We start from the raw sequence: 22556 nt of genomic DNA, 5'->3' as shown, positions 1-22556 counted from the left end.
ATTCAGGAGCCAGGCTTCCTCAAGGAGTAACTGTTGATCCAACTTAAGTCTTTAGTGGCTGAGTGGCTGTTTGTTGGACTATCAAGCCGTTTGTTGGACTATCAAGCCACAGCGCTACTTGGGCTACTTGGACTAATTCCGATACAGAGAAGAACTACACAACAGTGGGATACCAGTGATCCATTGAATTCGGGACAAGCTCCTGTTTTAAGTAACTTTAATTTGCATTTCATTGGATTATAGGTTCCTACTGTGTAGTGTTCCATTTTCACTGTATGTACCGATAGTGTATTTTGTATAAGTCTTTTTAAAAGGTATATCTCTGAGTGAATAATACACAGAAGAAAGGGAAAACTTGTTGATAGTGTGACTTTATTACACGGAGGCTGAGTGCCTTTCCCTTTCTCACTTTTTCCTGTGTCTCTCACTTCGTTGCACAAGCTTCCAGGTGGTAACTGCGGATCTCCTATGCTGTAAGCAGAGAGAAGATGATGGTAGAATAAACCCCTCTGTTCCCTTCCCACACCACAGAACTGTGCCTCTAGAAAACTTCTGCTGTTAATTTTCGCCTGCAGCATAAATAAGTGAATTAAAAAGATTTTCCCCTCTTGTTTAAATAGATTGAATAGGTCTTGAAATGGAGAAGAAATTAGAGGTTCTACAGGAACAAATCATGGCTAGGTAGGTACACTATTTTCTATCTTTTATGTTTGCATGTATTCAGAACAGTTCAGCGCTTTTTGAATGAACATGTCACATGGCACGTGTCACATAAGCACATGGAGCTTCCTTGTACTGAATCAGCAAGAGTCCAGTAGCATCTGAAAGACTAAGAACATTTGTGGCAGGGGATGAGCTTTTGTGAGTCACTGCTCACTTCAGGTATCTGAAAGCTCACAAAAGCTCTTCCCCTGCCACAAATGTTCTTAGTCTTTAAAGTGCTACTGGAATCTTGCTCTTTTCTACTGCGATGAACAGATTAACATGGCTACTCATCTTCATCTGTCTTTATACTACCACTGGTCCATCAAGGTCAGCATTGTATACTCAGACTGTCAGTGGCTTTCCAGGGTGTTAGGTAAAGGTCTTTGTTATTACCTGCTACCTGATCCTTTAACTAGAGATGTCAGGGGTCATAGTTCTTGAGCCTTTGACCTTTGGAGTTCCTTTTTTATGAAGGAGGCTGCTCTGTTTTGCAGTCGGACGATTGGTGAGAGGGGCAGAAGAATCTTTTGCTTCACAACTCAAACCAGTGCAGTCAGACTTTGTAACAAAGTTGGTGCCATTTAAAGTACACAAAGGCTTTTTCATTGGAATGCAGTGCCTTTCAAACTTGCCGAGGGTTGCCGTCCAATTCAAGAAATATCTGGGGACTTTGGGAGTGGAGCCAGGAGACTTTGGGGGTGGAGCCAGAAGCAAGGTTGTGACAAGCATAATTGAACTCCAAAGGGAGTTCTGGCCACATTTAAAGGGACTGCACACTTTTTAAATGCCTTCCTTCTATTGGAAATAATGAAGGATAAGGGTGCCTTCTTTTGGGGCTCATAGAATTGGACCCCCTGGTCCAATCCTTTTGAAACTTGGTGGGTATTTTGGGGAGAGGTACTGTATTCTATGAAGCAAATTTGGTGCATCTACCTCAAAAAACAGCCCCCCCCAGAGCCCCAGATACCCATGGATCAAACCTCCATTATACTCTATGGGAATCGGTTTCCATAGGGAATAATGAAGCGCCCAGCAGACATTTCCCTCCCCTGCCCCCCACTTTCTGATGACCCTGAAGCAGGGGGAGGGCCTCCAAACCAGGGGATCCCCTGCCCCTGCCTGGGATTGGCAACCCTGAGCTTGCCACCTTCAGGGACCGTTTTCTGCATTGTCTTTTCTGATGATGAACATCTGCTTTGAAACTCTATTGCACCACATAGGATTCTGTGGTATATTTTTGGGCAAGCTGAATTCACCAGGGCACTGGCAGGACTCCCTGGTTCTCACCATTACCCCACCTGAATGGAGAATGTGCTATCAACAAGCCCAGCACTTGCCTTCAGCTCCACACTGTAGGGGAAGATGGGCTGTGATTGGCAAGTTGTCTTTTACGGAAACTTTCAGAGGGTAACCGTGTTCATGTGCAGTAGAAAAGTTAGAACGCTCCAGTAGCACCTTAGAGACCAACACAGTTTTCGGGGTATGAACTTTTGAGAGTCAAAGCCGTCTTTGACATCTGGGAGCTTTGACTCTCAAAAGCTTATATGCGGAAAATCTTGTTGGTCACTAAGATGCTACTGGACTCAAGTCTAAGGAAACTTGTTCTCCATTACTGATCCTTTCATTGAGGAAACCCTAGTGAGCTTCCTAAAGTATCCTAGAGCAGGGGTGACAAACATGCAGTTTGGGGGCCAAATCAGGTCCCCAGAGGGCTCCTATCAGGCTCCCGAGCAACTGGCTGTCATCTGCTTCCTTCTCTCTCTCTCTCTCTTGCTTCCTTTTGCATAACAGCTTGCTTTGCAAGGCTTGCTCAATTGCACAGGAGCTGCAAAACAAAACCTCTGTTTTCTCCATTGGCTGAGGCTCCTCCTTTGGGGAGAAAGGGGGGAGGAATAGCTTGCTTTACCAGGCTCTTTCAATTGCACAGCAGAGCTACTGAGCCAAGCCTCTCTTCCTTCTACTGTCTGAGGCTCCCCCCCCCCACTCAATTCCCTGGGAATGAAGGAAAGAACCAGAGCTTCCTTTGCCAAGTTCCCTGGATCCCATTGGAGAAATACAAAGAAAACATCTTTAAGACCAATGAGTGCTAACGTTTTAAGCATGTTTTCCAGCCTGGCGACTAGGTCTCATTTATGTCAGATCTGGCCCTCATAACGAATGAGTTCAACACCCATGCTAGAGCGTAGTTTGAAAAGCTTTGCTGTGGCACATATGCACGCAGATGGTGTGAGATCGCCTTGGAGGGAACTGGCCTGAGGCAGGGATGTGTTTCCCAAGATCCTGCCAAGCAAATTGGCAAAAAAAAAAAATGCCTTCCCAGGACATGCCCAAAAGCAAATCAGTTCATGTTAAATAAGTAAGGACTGCTTCACGGAGGCTGTGGGCTACAGAATGATGTACTGATACCAAAAAGACATCGCATTAAAATATGGTACAGCGCAATCTCTTAGAAATCTTGTATAAAAATGGCCAGATCTTATTTAAAATGTACTGGGGCTGGCAGGAGGGATTTCATTTTATGCTTTCCTTCCTCCAGGGATCTCAGAGAATCATACAGTGCTCTAATTGCACCTTCATAGCATTCCCATGAAGTGGGGGAGGAGGACAGAAAAGACTGTCTGTTTGTTTTTTTTGGGGGGGGGGTGGCCCCATCCCTACACTCACTTGCTGGTGGATAGAAGCTGGTGGGGAATGGCCTTGTCCAGGCACCGTCGTGAGGCAGTCAGCTCAACCAGAGGCTGTGGGGAAGGGAACAAGGGTAAGGGCCATGCCCTGACATGCAACTGCAGCAGTCCCGGAGACTGGCAGGCCCAATGTGTGCTTCAGAAGGGAGGTGGGGCTCAGGCAGCAGACTGCTCCTGGGAACAGAACGAAGGAGGAGGAGGTTGGGTTTTCTACCCTGCCCTTCACTACACAAAGGAGTCTTGGAGCATAGAATCATAGAGTTGGAGGGGACCTCCACGGTCATCTAGTCCAACCCCAGCTTATGATCACCTTCCCTTCCTCTCCCCATAATGGATACCCTTCAAGGGAGGTGGGGCTGAGAGAGCTCTGAGAGAACTGTGACTGGCCCAAAGTCACCCAACTGGCTTCATGTGTAGGAGAGGGGAATCAAACCAGGTTAGAGTCTGCTGCTCTTAACCACTGCACCTAACTGGCTCTCAGAGGAGGAAGAGGACACTGGCAGCAAAGCAACCATTTAAAACCTCAAGGGAGGGCAGGGCAGGGGAGGGGAGGGACTAGGGCTGCCAGGTCCCCCTGGCTGCTGGAGGGGAATGAAGGGATAGGATTGGCCGATCCAGGCTCAGAAATTCCTGGAAATTTGGGGGTGGAGCCTGGGAAGGACAGGGACCTCAGAGGTGGGGAATGGCCTTGTCCAGGCACCGTCGTGAGGCAGTCAGCTCAACCAGAGGCTGCGGGGAAGGGTAAGGGCCATGCCCTGACATGCCCTCCAAAGTAGTACCATTTCATAAATGACAAGGCCATAGGGTCTACCCTCCAAAGCATCCATTTTCTCCAAGGGAATTGATCTCTAGCCCTGAGATGAGCTGAAATTCCAGGGGTTCCACAGGTCCAACCTGGAGGCTGGCATCTCTGGAGGACTAGGAATTTGGCCCTAGGACTTCCTGGTCTGAGACTATCCATGGCACTGCACTGGCTTTTGTGGGTCATTTTTGGCTGCCTGGTCTCTGGTTGGCAATCCCTGGTCTTCAGCCTCAGCACTCTAGTCATGCAGTGTTGCTAGCTGCTACTCTCTTTCCACCTAGCACTCTGTTTCTGACCTATTTCAGCAGAAGAGAGTATGGATGCATAGGAAGAAGGTATTGCCTGCTTTGGCGGGATAGAAATCCCATAAATAAAAGAAATAATAAATATTGTAGTTGTCTAGCAACCAGGCCAACCGTGGATTCATCCTGCAGTTGCTATGAAACCACAACATGCTTTTTCCTTTCCAGAACCTGGAACTGAAGTGTAGAAGTAGCAGCTTGAACCAAGAGATTTCCATTGATAAGGGAGAGCGAGGAGGTTATGGAGAGTTTTCAGTCTCTGAAAATTCCCTTGTTATTATGCCACAACCACTTCTCTTCCGCCAAGCTGTCCCTCCATTCACCATAACCTCTTCTTTCATGGATCTGCACTGCTAACGACCATTCTCCATTCAGTCAAAATGAATTCTTTTCTGACTCCTTTCTTTGTTAGCTCATTTTGGCTGTGTCATTTGTACATTCTAACGTTAAGAACATAAGAACATAAGAGAAGCCATGTTAGATCAGGCCAATGGCCCATCCAGTCCAACATTCTGTGTCACACAGCGGCCAAATATATATATATATATATATATATATATATATATATATATATATACACACACACACACACACACACACACACACTGTGGCTAATAGCCACTGATGGACCTCTGCTCCATATTTTTATCTAACCCCTTCTTGAAGGTGGCTATGCTTGTGGACGCCACCACCTCCTGTGGCAGTGAATTCCACATGTTAATCACCCTTTGGGTGAAAAAGTACTTCCTTTTATCCGTTTTAACCTGTCTGCTCAGCAATTTCATCGAATGCCCACGAGTTCTTGTATTGTGAGAAAGGGAGAAAAGTACTTCTTTCTCTACTTTCTCCATCCCATGCATTATCTTGTAAACTTCTATCATGTCACCCCTCAGTCGACGTTTCTCCAAGCTAAAGAGCCCTAAGCGTTTCAACCTTTCTTCATAGGGAAGGTGTTCCAGCCCTTTAATCATTTTAGTTGCCCTTTTCTGAACTTTCTCCAATGCTATAATATCCTTTTTGAGGTGCGGCGACCAGAACTGCACACAGTACTCCAAATGAGACCGCACCATCGATTTATACAGAGGCATTATGATACTGGCTGATTTGTTTTCAATTCCCTTCCTAATAATTCCCAGCATGGCGTTGGCCTTTTTTATTGCAAACGCACACTGTCTTGACATTTTCAGTGAATTATCTACCATGACCCCAAGATCTCTCTCTTGGTCTGTCTCTGCCAGTTCACAACCCATCAACTTGTATTTGTAGCTGGGATTCTTGGCCCCAATGTGCATTACTTTGCACTTGGCCACATTGAACCGCATCTGCCACGTTGACGCCCACTCACCCAGCCTCAACAGATCCCTTTGGAGTTCCTCACAATCCTCTCTGGTTCTCACCACCCTGAACAATTTAGTGTCATCCGCAAATTTGGCCACTTCACTGCTCACTCCCAACTCTAAATCATTTATGAACAAGTTAAAGAGGATGGGACCCAGTACCGAGCCCTGCGGCACCCCACTGCTTACCGTCCTCCACTGCGAAGACTGCCCATTTATACTCACTCTCTGCTTCCTATAACTCAGCCAGTTTTTGATCCACAAGAGGACCTGTCCTTTTACTCCATGACTCTCAAGCTTTCTAAGGAGCCTTTGATGAGGAACTTTATCAAAAGCTTTCTGGAAGTCAAGGTAAACAACATCTATCGGGTCTCCTTTGTCCACATGTTTGTTCACCCCCTCAAAGAAATGTAACAGGTTAGTGAGGCAAGATTTTCCCTTGCAGAACCCATGCTGAGTCTTCCTCAATAACCCGTGTTCATCAATGTGCCTACTCATTCTGTCCTTGATAATGGTTTCTACCAACTTTCCCGGTATTGAAGTCAGACTGACTGGCCTGTAATTTCCCGGATCTCCTCTGGAACCCTTTTTAAAGATGGGGGTGACATTTGCTACCTTCCAGTCCTCAGGAACGGAGGCAGATTTCAATGAAAGATTACAGATTTTTGTTAGAAGATCCACAAGTTCAACTTTGAGTTCTTTCAGAACTCTTGGATGTATGCCATCCGGACCCGGTGACTTATTAGTTTTTAATTTGTCTATCAGTTGTAGGACCTCCTCTTTTGTCACCTCAATCTGACTCAGGTCTTTCAACACCCCTTCCAATATTAGTGGTTCTGGGGCGGGCAAACACTTCTCATCTTCCACGGTGAAGACGGAGGCAAAAAATGCATTCAGCTTCTCAGCCATTTCCCCATCCTCCTTCAGTAATCCTTTTACCCCATGGTCATCCAAGGGCCCCACTGCTTCCCTGGCTGGTTTCCTACTTCTAATATATTTGAAGAAATTTTTATTGTTGGTCTTTATGTTTTTTGCAATATGCTCCTCATAGTCCCTTTTTGCCTGCCTGATCACAGTCTTGCATTTGATTTGCCACTGCCTGTGTTCCCTTTTATTAATCTCACTTGGACTGGTTTTCCACCGCTTAAAGGAGTCCTTCTTACCTTTTACAGCTTCCATTACTTTGTTTGTTAACCATGCTGGCCTCTTCTTATACCTGTTTGTGCCTTTCCTAACTTGTGGTATGTATTTTATCTGAGCTTCTAGGATTATAGTTTTAAATAGTCTCCAAGCTTCCCCAAGGGTTTTGACCGTATTTACCTTTCCTTTCAGTTTCCTCCTCACATGCCTCCTCATCTCAGAGAATTTACCCCTTTTAAAGTTAAATGTGGTTGTGGCGGTCTTTTTGGGCAACTCCCTATTTATACAAATGGTGAAATCAATAACATTATGGTCACTGTTCCCAAGCGGCGCAATCACTTTTACGTCTCTCACCAAGTCTTGGGCATTACTTAGGACCAGATCCAGGATCGCCCCACCCCTGGTAGGTTCTGAGACCATCTGCTCCATAGCACAGTCATTGAGAGCATCAAGAAACTCAATCTCTTTCTCTCGACCAGAACACATATTGACCCAATCAATCTGCGGGTAGTTAAAATCACCTATTACGACACAGTTTTTACGTTTAGCCGCTATCTTTAATCCCTCCATCATATTATAATCGTCCTCTCTCTTTTGATTTGGTGGGCGATAACAAACTCCCATAGTTAAATTTCCTTTTGGGCCCTCTATTTCAACCCAAAGCATTTCTAAAAGGGAATCTAATTCTCTGACCTCAGTCTTACTGGACCGTATATCCTCTCTGACGTACAGAGCCACCCCACCTCCAACCCTTCCCTCCCTATCCTTCCGATATAACTTATATCCAGGAATCACAGTGTCCCACTGATTCTCCTCATTCCACCAAGTTTCTGAAATTCCCACAATGTCTATGTTTTCTCCCAACACTAAACATTCCAATTCACCAATTTTACTTCGGACACTTCTAGTATTTGCATACAAACATTTATAATTTCCCAAGCAAGCTAGGCCCGCCACCTCTCTCCTGCCGCCTCGAGACTCTAGCAGACAGTCCATACTGTTTGTCACCATCACAGTGGACAACTCTGATCCGTTACTCGGTAGAAAAATAGAAGCCAACCCTTCATCTCTTTGAGACGAGTCCTCCCGAACCAGAGACATTCCATCTCCTGTCGGCTTTCCCCCAAGATTTAGTTTAAAAACTGCTCTGCCACCTTTTTGATTTTAAGCGCCAGCAGCCTGGTTCCATCCGGAGACAAGTGGAGACCGTCTCTTTTGTACAGCTCCGGCTTGTTCCAGAAAGCATCCCAGTGCCTAACAAACTTAAACCCTTCCTCCTTACACCATCGTCTCATCCACACATTGAGACTTCTAATTTGCGCTGTCTCTCCTGCCCTGCACGTGGAACAGGTAGCACTTCCGAGAAGGCCACCTTGGAGGTCCTGGCCTTAAGTCTCCCACCTAGCAGCCTAAATTTCTCCTCCAGGACCTCACGACTGCATTTCCCCACATCGTTGGTGCCAACATGCACCATGACCACAGGCTCCTCCCCAGCACTGTCTATCAGCCTATCTACTACACGCGTAATGTCCGCTACCTTCGCACCAGGCAGGCAAGTCACCATACGGTCAATACGCAGTTTTGCCACCCAGCTGTCTACTTGCCTAAGGATCGAATCACCAACTACCAAGACCCCCCCTCTCCCCCTGCCCAGGGATGGTTCCTTGGCGCGAAAGGATACCCGCTCACCAACTGAAGAAGAGGTCCCTTCTGAGGGCGCATTCCCCTTATCCTCAGCAAGGTGCCCTGTTCCCTCTAGACCCTCACGCTCTCTGGCAGCAACGGGGCTGCCACATTCAGAGTGGGGCTCATCTAATACGCCCCCAAGAGTCTTCCCCAATTGCCTAACTGACCGTCTCTGCTTCTCCAGGGCAGTCACCTCGGCCTCAAGGGTACGAACTCGTTCCCTGAGGACCAGGAGCTCCTTGCATCGAGCACACACCCAAGACTTCTGTCCTGTGGGCAGATAGTCATACATGTGACACTCAGTGCAAAACACTGGAAAGCCCCCACCCCCCTGCTGGCATTCTACCTTCATGATATATATATTAAATATACAGTCCTCTTTAAATGCTGTTGTTTACGTGGCTCCCCTTCTGGAAGGTCAACTTACCTTATTGGGAGAACAAGGAAATCAGGGATCTGGGTTCCTGGTCCTTAGGAAGCCCCCAGGCAAAGAGCCACAGGCCAAGAGCCCTTTAGCTCTCGCCCTTTGGCAAGGCGCAGCTTAAAATGCAAAGAGGGTGGAGCAGACCACTCCTAAGCAATCATCAACAATTACTCTCAATCAATCAATCAATCACTTTCACCTTTAGCCCACTCACCCAAACGTACAGCAGTTCCCCAGCTATCACAACTCAGCCTTTTCAGCAGTCACCCAAGCCTCAGAATGAAGTCTTTCAAAACGCAGAAATTCTTAGCAACTTCTCCAGCTGTCTCAGCTTATCAGAGCTGCTCTGCTCTGTTCTGTTCCTCTCAGGCCGTTAGTGCAAAATTGACAGTAAAGAGTACTAAGAGATTAGTAGTAGGGACTTAAGAAGAGCCCTGCTAGATCAGAGCAATGGTTCATCTGGTACAGCATTCTGTCTCACACAGTGGCCAACCAGTTACCCTGGAGGACCAACAAAGAGAACATAGAGGCCAAGGCCTTCCCTTGATGCTGCCTCCTGGCACTGGGATTCAGAAGTTTATTGCCTCTGAACACGGAGGTTTGCTTTGATCCCCATGGCTAGTAGCCATCGATGGCTCCACCTTCCATGAATCTGCCTAACCCCCTTTTAAAGACGGTTCTTCTCATGGCCCTCAGTATGTTCACTGACAATGGATTCCGTAATTTAACTGTTTGCTGAGTAAGCTGTTTTTATCTGTCCTGCAACTATAGTCCAGGAGTGGCCAAACTGTGGCTCTTTCACACATACTGTGTGGCTCTCAAAGCTCCCACTGCCCCATTGGCTGGCTTGGAGAAGGCGTTTCTTTCACTCCTCCAAGCCATGCCAGGTGGTAACTTGGAGAATGCATTTCAAGTTAAAGTTGCTTTCTTTCCGCCTTTCCCTCCCTCCTCCCATCTATTTTCCTTTCTTCCTTCCAACATCCATCCTGTGCTGCGTGAACTGCGCTGGCTACCCATTGAGTATCGGATCCGGTTCAAGGTGTTGGTGCTTACATTTAAAGCCCTATATGACCAGCGGCCAGCATACCTTTGGGACTGCCTCTCCCTGTATGAGCCCTGGAGGTCTTTACCCAGCGACTTTTGGTAATACCCGGCCCCAGAGACGTCCATCTGGCCTTGACGAGGACTAGGGCCTTTTCAGCCCTGGCCCCTGACTGGTGGAATGAGCTCCCCCTGGAGACCCAGGCCCTGTGGGATCTGCTCCAGTTCCACAGGGCCTGTAAAACAGAGCTCTTTCGCCAGGCTTTCAGCTGAGGCAGTGGGCGTCACTTGTTAACGGCCTCTCCCTTCATTCCATCCCAGTGCTATATGATCTACTGGACCTGGGCAACAGGCCACGTCTGTGAGGCAGAACCTGCCATTTTAGTCTTTCTTTTAGATGTTATATATTTAAATTGGTTTTGTATTGTTTTTATTGTTGATCATTTTTATGATGTAACCTGTGCTGAGCCTGTCCTATGGGAAGGGCGGGCTAAAAATCGAATAAAATAAAACAAATAGAATAGATAATGTCTTGCGGCTCTCAGACGTTGGATGTTCATGTCTTGCAGCTCCCAAACATCTGACATTTATTCTATGTGGCTCTTGCGTTAAGCAAGTTTGGCCACCCCTGCTATAGTCCATAAACTTCACTGGGTTCCCCCAAGCTCTGCTATTATGGGAGAGGACATTCTCTCTATCCACTCTTCCCACTTCAGGCATAATTTCATACACTTCTCTCACGATCCTCCCTTTGGTCATTTTTTTTCTTGTGTTCATGTCTTCTTTTTTCTTGCCTTCTTCATTCTGTTCGTGTCTGACCGGAGAGGGAGCCGGCTGAGAGCCAGTGCCGTCAGCCACAATGTTGAATGTGGTGGCCAGTGACCGTTGTCTTTTCCATGCACTAAATTTATTCCTTCCGCCTCTAAATAGGACACGGTCATTAATAGCGTCTCTGCAGGCCAGCCATGAAAAGTGGCTCAGAAGACCGAATAAAATTAAATATGTATAACTTCTATAGATTTAATCTAACCTGGTTTCTCACCATCTGCAGTCTTATTAACCTCAGTGGCATGGCGTAGGCGGAGCTCCTGCGTTTGAGAAAAACTTAGCAGGCAGGAATGAGAGAAGAACGGGAAAGAGCCATACGCATGTACCTTAAGCAACACCACCTTTGGGTGAAGCCATCGGTATTGTGGAACAATTCCAGAAGACTACAAGGAAAGAACATCAAGACGCTCTTTCAAACGGATAAGCGAAATCTGTTAAAGGCCATCGTGGCGCTTGACACTTGATGAGCTAACGTTTTGGTTTATTAGCCAAACCAAGAAGCAATAATGTGACTTGCTGCTCGTAATGAAGCTCCTTAATTGACCTATATGTCTTGTTGAAATTACATTATGCCAAGGACAGTCCAAGCAGAAGAGGCATCTTTTGCTTAATTTCCTTGGCATGAGTAACCTTCTTAATTAGGAAATGCTACAGTCTGGAAATTGCATAGTATCGCGCGCACCACCACCCCAATCAGAAGAATCATGTGAACTTTTAAAAGATTTTACTTAATTACAATAATTCAGAAGCCTTAAAGCAAACAGAGTAAAACGAGTGGAGAAACCTCAAGGAGTTGTCAGGGATAGGAAATTCTATTTTCTCCCTCCCAGACGGTTTCAGCTTTTCTTCCTCCCTGGGTCTGCCACCAGTTGTGGCCACAGTCACCAGCTCTCACCTCAATCCCTTTCCCCAGCCTCCAGCACTTTTCTTTCTTGTCCTGGCGGCCATCCCTGTGGCCTCATCCTGCTGGTCCCCATGCAGTCTCAACTCTGGCAGCCCAATTTCCTCAGATCTTGGAAGCTAAGCAGGGTCAACCCTAGTTGGTACTCAGATGGGAAACCACCCAGGAAGGTCAGGGTCACTATGGGGAGGCAGGTAGCGTCAATCCACCTCTGAACATCTCCTGCCTTGAAAACCCTACAAGACTGCCATAGGTCAACTTGGAGGGGGGGGAAACAGTATTTCGAGGATCATAAAGGTGTCATTTTGTCATGCCTGAGGGTTTTTACGATACTGATTTTGTGTAGAGGTAAATCCACTAACCTCTTCATTGCTTGTTCGTTTTGTTCTGTTTTGTTAAATTTGGGGTTTGGGTGAGGTTTTTTTTTAGCTGTGTGGTGTGCTCCTGTTCTTATTTACTTAGAAGAAGAAGAAAAAGATATTGGATTTATATCCCGCCCTTCACCCTGAATCTCAGAGCGACTCACAATCTTCTTTATTTTCCTCCCCCACAACAGACACCCTGTGAGGTGGGTGGAGCGGAGAGAGCTCTCACAGAAGCTAACCTTTCAAGGACAGCTATGCGAGAGCCATGACTGACTCAAGGCCATTCCAGCAGGTGCAAGTGGAGGAGTGGGGAATCAAACCCGGTTCTCCCAGATAAGAGTCCACACACTTAACCACTGCACCAAGCTGGCTCTCTTAATTATAAAACTTGGGTAGTTTCATTTGTGATGTGGTGTTGGAGGAGACCTTTACAGATACCGTGGACCACCAAAACCCCTCAAATAAGTGGGTACTAGATTAAATCGAGCCTGAACTCTCCCTACAAGTTAAAATGTCTAAATTGAGGCAATTGTATTTTGGTCACATTATGAAAGGTCAAGAGTTACTGCAAAAGACAATGATGCTGAAGGCAGTAGGAAAAGACGGAGGCCCAACATGAGATGGATTGACTTAATAAAGGCCCTCAGTTTGCATAACCTGAGAAATACTGTTAACAACAGGATGTTTGGGAGGTCCTTAATGCACAAGGTTGCCATAAATTGCAAGCAACTTGACACACTCACACAAGCATGGGTCTTCCAGAACTTGCTTGCTTTCACCCTAAGGCACATGGAATTGGCTGCTAGAATCATTCCTTCCCCTGTGTATCAAACAGTATGATACAATATGTATCCTTGTGGGAAGAACTGATAAGGCAAAGAAACTTCAACTAAGGGGGGGAAAAAAACCCAGAATCTTTCCAGTGATTTTTTTGAAGTAGGTCAACTCTTTTAAGAAACGAGCACTGTGACCTGAATATTTTATGTGTGCTATACTTAAAAAAAAAAGACAACTCTTAAATATCCTTGTATTTTTAGATCTGTCCCACATGATACTGAGCTTCAAGAATTAATGCATCAGATTGACATAATGGTAAACAACAAGAAACGAGAATGGGAAAAGAACATGCAGGCTTTAGAAGTCAGGATGACTATCCGGGATCAAGAACTGGCAAATACGCAAAGAAAGCTAGATCGGAAAGGTCAAGAGGTACTGTAGACCATCTCCTGTGATGCACTCTTGAATTGGAAGAGTTGCTTAATTGACTGTTCTCTGTAAATGTACTTATTCTGGTGCAGCTTATCAAAATACAAAAGCAGGACACACTCCTATACCCAGAGAAAGGTTTAGATCCAGGAGCACCTTAAAGACCAACAGTATAAACTGACCTGGGTGGCCCAGGCTAGCCTGATCTCATCAGATCTCAGGAGCTAAGCAGGGTCAGCCCTGGTCAGTATTTGGATGGGAGACCACCCAGATAATCCAGGGTCGCAACCCAGAGGCAGGCAATGGCAAACCACCTCTTGCCTTGGGGTTGCCATAAGTTAGCTGCAAGCTGATGGCACCACCAAATTTTCAAGAGCCAAAATTTATATCCTGGAAATCTTGCTGGTCTTTAAGGTGGCCTTGGATTCGAACTCTGCTCTTCTACTGCAGACCAATACAGTTGCCCGCCAGAGACAATCGTATTCTCAATAGGACACGCTTTGACACAGACACTGGAGGCTTGGTCTGACTTGCTTGTCTGCTACCGCTCATTTGGGTGTTAAGCCTTCCTTTGAGAGAAATGGCTCTTGTGTTCTTATCATGCACATTTATTGGTTTATTCATTCATCTAATCTGCAAAAAGCATTAGGGCAGGGATGTCAAACACGCAGGCCCACGAGCAAGTCTGTTTCCTTCTCCCTCTCTCTTGCTTCCTTCAGGTATAAAAGATAATATATCTGCAAGAGTGCTAATAAAATATTGCAAGAGTGCTAATAAAATATTGCAAGAGTGCTAATCTTTTAAGCATGTTTTATTTAAAGTTTTTTTTTAAAAAAAATCTTTAATTGCGTTTGTTTGTTTCCTTTATAAAGTTTATGTGCCCACTACCTGGCATTACATTTTATGACACATATGGCTCAGCCCGACAAGGTCTCATTTATGTCAGATTTGGCCCCCATAACAAATGAGTTTGACACTCCTGCTTTAGGGTGCCTTCATGTCACCCTTTCCTTGTTCCTGGGAACACCTGGTGTGCTTTGCACCAAATGCTGGGCTGATCCACCATTCGTATCTGGACTGTATATGGAGAGTAAGCTTTTCTTTGAAGAACAGCTCAGTCCCCGAATGAAGTCTGACATAATATGGAATACCAGATCTGCTGACTTGGAAGGCTTTTGAGCATTTTTTTATTCCAGCTGAGCTTGCTTCTGGTATTGGAACTGGGCATGGAAGAAAATTCTGAAGTATTTGAAACACCATGCATTGAGATTGGGGAAAGGTTAGGGTGTCATTCCTCTCCCTGTGTGCTTTGCTTTCAGTTACAAATAGATGCTACCACCCCATTTTACACATAAATGGGAGGAAACGTCCCTGGAACCTTCGGTTAATATCTTCTTTGACCCTAAGCGAAATAGACCCCTTTGAGCTATTTAACTCTGTAGCATTAGCAGAAATAAAAAATGAGTACCAAATTCATTTTTGCTAGTTATAAAAGCTATAGGGTTTTTTATTGCCCCATAAAAAGAAGAAATAAGATACATTTTGTAGTTTGAGCCATATAATCTGAGTCATTCTCCTACAGCTGCTCAATATATAATTGTACACCTTTAGGACATAAAACCTCAAACTGCATATTATGAAACAATCCCTTTGACTTGAGGCTGACAGCTTCAGAGTCAGAAATGTAATGACCTCAACAGTAATTAGGCTGGGGAAGGTTTAAACTGAAGGAGCAGACCACTTTGTAGTTCGGCGTAGCCTCTTATGATCGAGTGGCACTAACATTTTCGGTTCTGCTCCAGGTCATGGGACAGCATTCTCTCTTCAGCGGTGGAATAACATGTTCACATCACAGTGTGTAATAGCCCAGTCTCTTCAGCTCTCAGAAGCTAACCAGTGTCAGACCTGTTTAGGATTTGGATGGGAGACTACTGAGGAAGCCCAGGGTCGCTACACAAAGGCAGGCAATGGAGAACTACCTCTGAAGACTCTTGCCTTGAAAACCCTAAGGGGTTACCATTAGCTGGCGGTTACTTGATGGCTCTGGCCGAAATGCATTTCGTATGCGGTAATCTGCCTAGAAACTGGTCTGTCTTTAGGGGAAACCTGTGCATGGCTTATGACATTCACATTCTGGCTACACTTACATTACAACTCAGAACATGGGAGCCTTACACATCAAATGCTTTCTGTGTCAAATTCAATATCATATATCGAGGGGAAGATTTAAAAAATGGGCTTATCATTGTATCTATTGATATCTACTGCTGCTTTTCAGCAAATTAAAAACAGGAGGCTTGATACCGAGCGCCAGAAGTTATATGGTCTGGCTAATAAAACCTGCTTCCCCCTGGGTTTTGTAATTCCTCTTATCGTAGGGAAGATGGCTTTTACTTATCCTCCTTGCAGGTTCTACAACAATGTAGAGTTTTTTCTTTAGCCAGATGTAATGCTATGCCTTCCACCGGAAAGCCAGTTTGGTGTAGTGGTTAAGTGCGCGGACTCTTATCTGGGAGAACTGGGTTTGATTCCCCACTCTTCCACTTGCATCTGCTAGCATGGCCTTGGGTCAGCCACAGCTCTCGCAGGAGTTGTCCTTGAAAGGGCAGCTGCTGTGAGAGCCCTTTCAGCCCCACCCACCTCGCAGGGTGTCTGTTGTAGGGGAAGAAGATAAAGGAGATTGTAAGCTGCTCTGAGTCTCTGATTCAGAGAGAAGGGCGGGGTATAAATCTGCAGTTCTCTTATTATTCTCCTTACAGGTTCTACAACAACGTAGAGTTTTTTCTTTAGCCAGATATAATGCTATGCTTTCCACCGTTCTATATGGCAGATTCAGTAAAATAGCCTATTCAGCCAGATACTGCCCTTGCAAACAAAACTGTGTTGAGTCAATTACCCATGTCCTTCTGTACCGTGACCAGGTATATTTACATCCTATTCTAGCTAATATGAGGAATTGCTGTGGTGCAGTCAAGGCTCATAGGCTCCTAAATGACTTTTTTCTTGATGTTATTGAGAAGATGGCCAAGTTTCTTTATTCTGCTGTAAAGCGATGCCAAAGGATCTAATACAAATAATTTAAGATTGTGTGTGTGTACCTACAGTTTGTTCTCTATTTGCTTTCTTGACAGTACTTTTAACATAATATGTAAACTGACAATCTATGCCCATGAAGGCTGACTTGAGTTGATTCGATGGGGGAAAAAATCCACAGTACGTGAGCAGAGTGGAGTTTGTCTGCCCCTGCTAAATGAGATTTTTAATTTTTATTTATTTATTTATTTGATTTGAAATCACTGCTTACCCAAAGGGTCTTGCAGTGACTTACAAATTAAAACCATTCAGGTAAAAACAGCATCAGAAGCAAATAACTATTAAAATAAACATTAAAATATTAAACTAGTAAAACATGTGATTGTTGGCATACCACTAATAAAAATAGTTCAAACACGTGGTTACCCTCCAAAGGCAAACCTTGCATGCCATGCAGAAATTAAACTAGTCCAACAGGGCACAAGTGTAGTCTGAGAGTGCATTCCACAGGGCAGGGGTCACAGCTGAGAAGGCCATTCTCCTGGTGATAGCTAAGCAAGCCATCATGGGGCCAGGCATCTAGAAGAGGCACCTAGGGGATGACTAAAGGGATCATGGGGAGGGGGTGTAATGGGAGAGTCAGTCCCAGAGGCATGAGGGTCCCAGACCATTATTATGGGCTTTAAAGGTTAACACCAACACCTTGAATGGGATCCAGTGACTAATTGATAGCCAGTGCACCTGTCATAGAATCCAGTCAGCAACTCTGAAGCTGCATTCTGGATTACCTGCAGTTTTCGAAGCATTTTCAAGCATAGCCCTATGTAGAACTAATTGCAGTACTCCAATCTGGAGGTGACTTTTGCATGGCTCGATCTGGCGGTGTTAAATACTGGGTTCGATACATAGATGTTCAAAACAGGAACATGCTTTATTGGTAACTCCAGAACAAAATGGTGGGGCCACAACTCCGCTATATGCATGTCCCAGAACACTCCCCAAAGTCCCATACCAAATCACGGCAGTCGAGCTTCGCGCCAGAACTGCTCATTGGTTCCCTTTTAAAGTTCAGATCTCAAAGTATATCCCAGAGTCTGTAGCATTCCTGCAGCCGCCCAGGCACGCGAAAGCTGCCCGCCAGACATAAAGTCCAGTACATAACAGTCAGGATCTGACAGACAAAGAGCCAGTTGGCAGGCCTGGCATAAGTGAAAAAACACTGACTTTGCTAACTTGGACACTAGTTTATCCAGTAATAGCGCAGAATCCAACCACACCCCAAGGCTCTTTGCAGAGTCTACATCTGTCTGCTGGACACAATCAAGTCCTGGGAGTGATCCTCCAGCTAGCATTCTCAGTCTTTCCCAGCCATCTGACCTCCATCTTGGATGAATTCACCTTCAGCCAGCTCCCCCTTAATCTTTGGACTACCGCATCCAGGCACTCAGAATAAATTAAGCACTTTTGCAACTATCCTTTTGTTTTCGAGGTACAGACTCTATCTATACACTATCCATGCCATCTAAGATATTAGATGCTCTCAGGAGCTTGAGAAGGTAAAATTCCCCTCTCCCGCCCTTAGTTTATTATAGTGCCCTGAACATTCCACATCTCCTACAGCATGTCCAGTCCTCATTGGGCTGGTTTTGGGTGGATATGGACCCTTTTTCTTTTGATTAATTTACAGTTGATTTATTCTGTATACACAAGGCGTTTCCCCCAAGGATTCGGATCCCATCTGTACCTGTGAGTGGCTTGGTTATGGGACTGGCATGAGGCCTAGCCACTTTACTTTTAGTTATATTGATAAGCATTGCAGGCAAAGAGGGCAAAACGGTAGAATTGTCTTCAGTCCAGCGGAACGAATGCGCGCACAGTAGTTGGGCTGCACAAGCATGTTTTATATTGTTGTTCTAATTGTAAGCTGCCTTGAGCAGAAATCTGAAGAGGTTGCAGAGAAATAAAGTAAATAAAACTCCAATGGTGAGCGGTTTGGCTCAGAAGGGAGAACTGAATCCAGCCCCCAGCTTTTTGTGTCTGGTCTGGTCTCTTTCACAACTAATTAGAGGTTATGGTCTTTTGTGGAAGCAGTCTGAGCTGCTGGATTGGGATAAGGAATTGCATGTATAGCCCCCGTTTGTGTGTGCAATTCCCCCCCCCCTTTTTTTGGCTTTCAAGTTGCAGCCAACTTAGGGTGACCCCATAGGGTTTTCAAGCCAAGAAACATTCACAGGTGGTTTGCCACTCACTGCCTCTACATAGTGACTGACCCTGCTGAGCTTCCGTGATGTAATGAGACTGGGTTAGCCTGGGCTATCTAGGTCAGGGTGCAGTTCCCCATACAAGCAGGGCTTTTTTTTGAGTAGGAATGCACAGGAACACAGCTCCAGCTGACTTGGCATCAAGGGGTGTAGTCTAATATGCAACTGAGTTCCTGCTGGGGGTTTTCTACAAAAAGAAGCCCTGCGTGAAGCGATGGTGACATCAGGGGTGTGGCCTAATATGCAAATGAGCTCCTGCTGGGCTTTTTCTATATAAAAAAAGCCCTGCAGACAACTATAAATATTTATATAGAAGCTTGTGTACAAGCAGTCCATGGAGAGTAGGAGCATCAGCATCCAGCCAGTGGGTGGAGATGGGAACGTACAAGTTGCAGGTATCCCTCATCACCATCCCTAATGGATCTCACACACAGAGTGAGGAATTGCTTGCATCCACACTCCACACATGATCTAATTTGGAGGAGGGAAGTGTTTGTGTGTGTGTGCTGGGGTCATATGGGAGAATAAGTTCCTGAGGGTATTGTGGGCATGGGTTGTGTCAGGCTTTTAGGGTCAAAACCAGCACCCAACTTTGTGTCCTGACTTGTAGGCAATCCATACAGTTGTTGGAATACCTGCACCATATCCTCTGCTTCCTGCTCATTCTTTCAAGAAACACTGATGGCAATGAACAGTGGGTTAGTATAGGCTTGTGATCATTCAGTAATCTCAGTCATGGTCATCTCCTATACAGGTTGGGCTGCTAAAACAGAAGCTGGACAGTTTGCAAAAGACTAAAGATGAGATGGCTCAGAGTTACGATGCAGAGTTTCAGGCCCTGAAAGCTCAAGTAAGGAAAAAGTCAGATTCCTATTTTACACTTCTTGCAATATTTCAAGGTTAGTTTGGCAGATTTTGGATGGTATGGACTCTTATCTGGGAGAACCGGGTTTGATTCCCCAATCCCCCGCGCGCACCTGCTGATGTGACCTTGGGTCAGCCACAAGTTCTTTCAAAGCTGTTTTGCTCTCTCAGCTCCACCTTCCTCAGAGGCAGGGGTAGAATTCTAGCAGGAGCTCCTTTGCATATTAGGCCACACACCCCTGACGTAGCCAATCTTCAAAGAGCTTATAAGGTTCTTTATTGTAAGCTTTTGGATGATTGGCTACATCAGGGGTGTGTGGCCTAATATGCAAAAGAGCTCCTGCTAGAATTCCACCCCGGCTCAGAGGGTATCTGTTGTGCGGAGGGGAAGGGAAAGGAGATTGTAAGCCGCTCTGAGACTCCTTCAGGTAGTGAAGGGCAGGGTATCAATCCAATCTCTTGTTCTTCTGCTTGCCTCTGCATAGCAATATTCACCAAGGCCGACCCTGTTTAGCTTCCAAGATCTGATGAGATCAGGCTGGCCTGGACCATCCAGGACAGAATACCAATCAATTCCTCTGGAGAAGATGGCCGCTTTGAAATTGCGTTGTGCGGCATTACACCCCACTGAAGTTCTCCCCTGCCCAAACCCCACCCTCCTCAGGCCCCACCCCCAGAATATCCAGGTATTTTCCAACCCGGAGGTGGCAGCCCTCGGTGGCTTGCTTTGAACAGGCTCGCTGTAAATTTTCATAGTCTTCTTTTGGTGCTTCGTCGAGTACCAAAGGAATGAGGCTCTTGCATCGCTAACACGGTCGCCATTTTTTGCTGCAACTGCAAGCTCTTCTCAGCCCTGATCAGGCTGCTACAAGGAGCATAATAGTAGGGTCTTAGTTAATTACTCTCAGCATTCCACAATTAAGAAGAGTTCATCTGCCCATCAGTCTTCTACTTTGATATCTTCATTTCCTTCGCTATGTTTTTCCCCCCAGAATGAAAGCCCAAACGAATGGTGACCATATAAGCTAACCTTGTTCAGTCCTTGCATCTGTTAAACACCTTTGTTGTGCTGTATGTTAACCTGCCGCTCCCCCCTCTGCCTATATGTGTGGGCAGTGTATCGGAAGAAGTGTGCATGCACACGAAAGCTTATACCGTGAACAAAACTTTGTTGGTCTCAGAGGCGCCACTGGGCTCAAACGCTGTTCTTCAGTAAGCCATTTAGGAGTCAAGCGGCACCTTTAAGACCAACCAAGTTTTATTGAGAACGTAAGCTTTCATGTGATCCCCTCGTCTGATGAAGCGTGCTTAGAGAGCACACGAAAGCTTACGTTCTAAATAAAACTTGGTTGGTCTTAAAGGTGCCACTTGACTCCTGCTTTGTTCAACTGCTTCAGACCAACACGGCTGCCCGCTTGGAGCTATCTTCAATAAGCCAGTTGATGCAACTCTCTCATCGCAAAGAGCCGTAAAAACTGTCAACACAAGATGGCACTCAACAAATGCAAAACCATGTATCCAAACACTGGGCAAGAAACCCCTTTCCAAGGCTGCAGGAAACAACTATCAAGTCAATCTGTGCTTAACTGTGCAGTTAATTAACACTACCAGTTGTATGAAAGCTCAGCTGTGTTCATCCTTAACCATTTAGTTGTAAAAACGGGTGCTTTGTCAGAGAGACTGGCTAATTAGAATGTTTCAGCTTGGCTGCTTTTGCCAATTATGACTTCAGTATGAAAACTGCTAAGGAAGGAATCAGATATTCCTGGTATTTGTTTCTTTCCCTTTTTTTTAAGTTTGCCAAGCTGACACAAAGCTACGAAAAGCTACAACTGCACCAATTAAGACAAAATAAAGCTCATGGGAAGAGGCAAGGTACAGAAAACCACGAAACACCATTTCAGCTGAGCTGTCTAAACCAGAAATTGGAGGTAAGCATAAGCAAGCCTTCTCCCTCCCTTGTGTTCCCTCTCATACTTATGCCTTCTTCCACCTGAAATGTGTGTGGCCATGAGGCTTGGGGCCTTTTCAGTTCTGGCGCTTTACCCTATTGAACCCTGTGCTCACAGAGGCTATCGCAAAATGGTGAAGGTGGTGGGCATGGTTTAATGGAATATTCTGGTGAGTCAAGTTAATGGTTAGGGTTGCCAGCCCTAGGTTTGGTGTAGTGGTTAAGTGCGCGGACTCTTATCTGGGAGAACCGGGCTTGATTCACCACTCCTCCACTTGCAGCTGCTGGAATGGCCCTGGGTTAGCCATAGCTATCGCAGAGGTTGTCCTTGAAACGGCAGCTGCTGTGAGAGCCTTCTCAGCCCCACCCACCTCACAGGGTGTCTGTTGTGGGGGGGGAAGATATAGGAGACTGTAAGCCGCTCTCTCTTATTCAGAGAGAAGGGTGGGGTATAAATCTGCAATTCTTCTTCTAGATTAGGAAATGCCTGGAAATTTTGGGGGAGGAGCCTGAAGAGAGCGAGATTTGGGGAGGGGAGGAACTTCACTGAGGTATAATGTCATAGAGTCCACTAGGGTTCCTGTGTCCCTTTGCCTGTCCAGCAGGAAGATTTGGGGGGCATTCCAGGGTGAGTGGGGATGTTGCATGGAAATGCTCTGGTATTTTGAACAAAACTCTATGGGTTTTTGGCCCTCAATACCATAGAATTTGCCCAAGTACCAGAGTATCTCTGCACGATGTCCCCAACACAATGACAACACTTCCAGATGACATCATCACATCGGGGACATCACACAGTGACGTCCCTGTTTAGGGGAGGGGCTTTTCCCACTGACCAGCTGGGGGATCCCCTGCTAGGACGTGGGAGCTGGCAGCCCTAGAGGCCACTCTCCAGAGTGGCCATTTTCTCCACTTGAACTTGTCTCAAGGTCAGTTGTAATAGCAGGAGATTCAAGCCAGAGGCTGGCAACCATGTATTAATGGTTTTTCTGTCTATATTTTTATATGATTTGGATTTGAGGTGGC

The 22556-nt window shown here is 45.7% G+C and overlaps 1 protein-coding gene across 2 annotated transcripts in view; it reads left to right on the top strand.

Annotated features, from left to right (window-relative positions):
- The window catches only part of DEUP1 (deuterosome assembly protein 1), a 95729-nt gene that overhangs the window by 4727 nt on the left and 68446 nt on the right, over window positions 1-22556 (top strand). For both annotated transcript variants that reach the window (XM_060234946.1, XM_060234945.1), the window contains exons 2-5: window positions 621-681; window positions 13253-13424; window positions 19470-19565; window positions 21376-21510. In XM_060234946.1, the coding sequence (XP_060090929.1) occupies window positions 638-681; window positions 13253-13424; window positions 19470-19565; window positions 21376-21510 (447 nt within the window). In that variant the 5' untranslated portion in view covers window positions 621-637. The remainder of the gene's footprint in view (window positions 1-620; window positions 682-13252; window positions 13425-19469; window positions 19566-21375; window positions 21511-22556) is intronic.

The sequence above is a fragment of the Heteronotia binoei genome, chromosome 3 (genome assembly GCF_032191835.1).
Source record: "Heteronotia binoei isolate CCM8104 ecotype False Entrance Well chromosome 3, APGP_CSIRO_Hbin_v1, whole genome shotgun sequence".
Taxonomy (NCBI): Eukaryota; Metazoa; Chordata; class Lepidosauria; order Squamata; family Gekkonidae; genus Heteronotia; species Heteronotia binoei.
The sequence above is the reverse complement of the archived record's forward strand: the minus strand, read 5'-3'. Positions and strand labels throughout refer to the sequence as shown.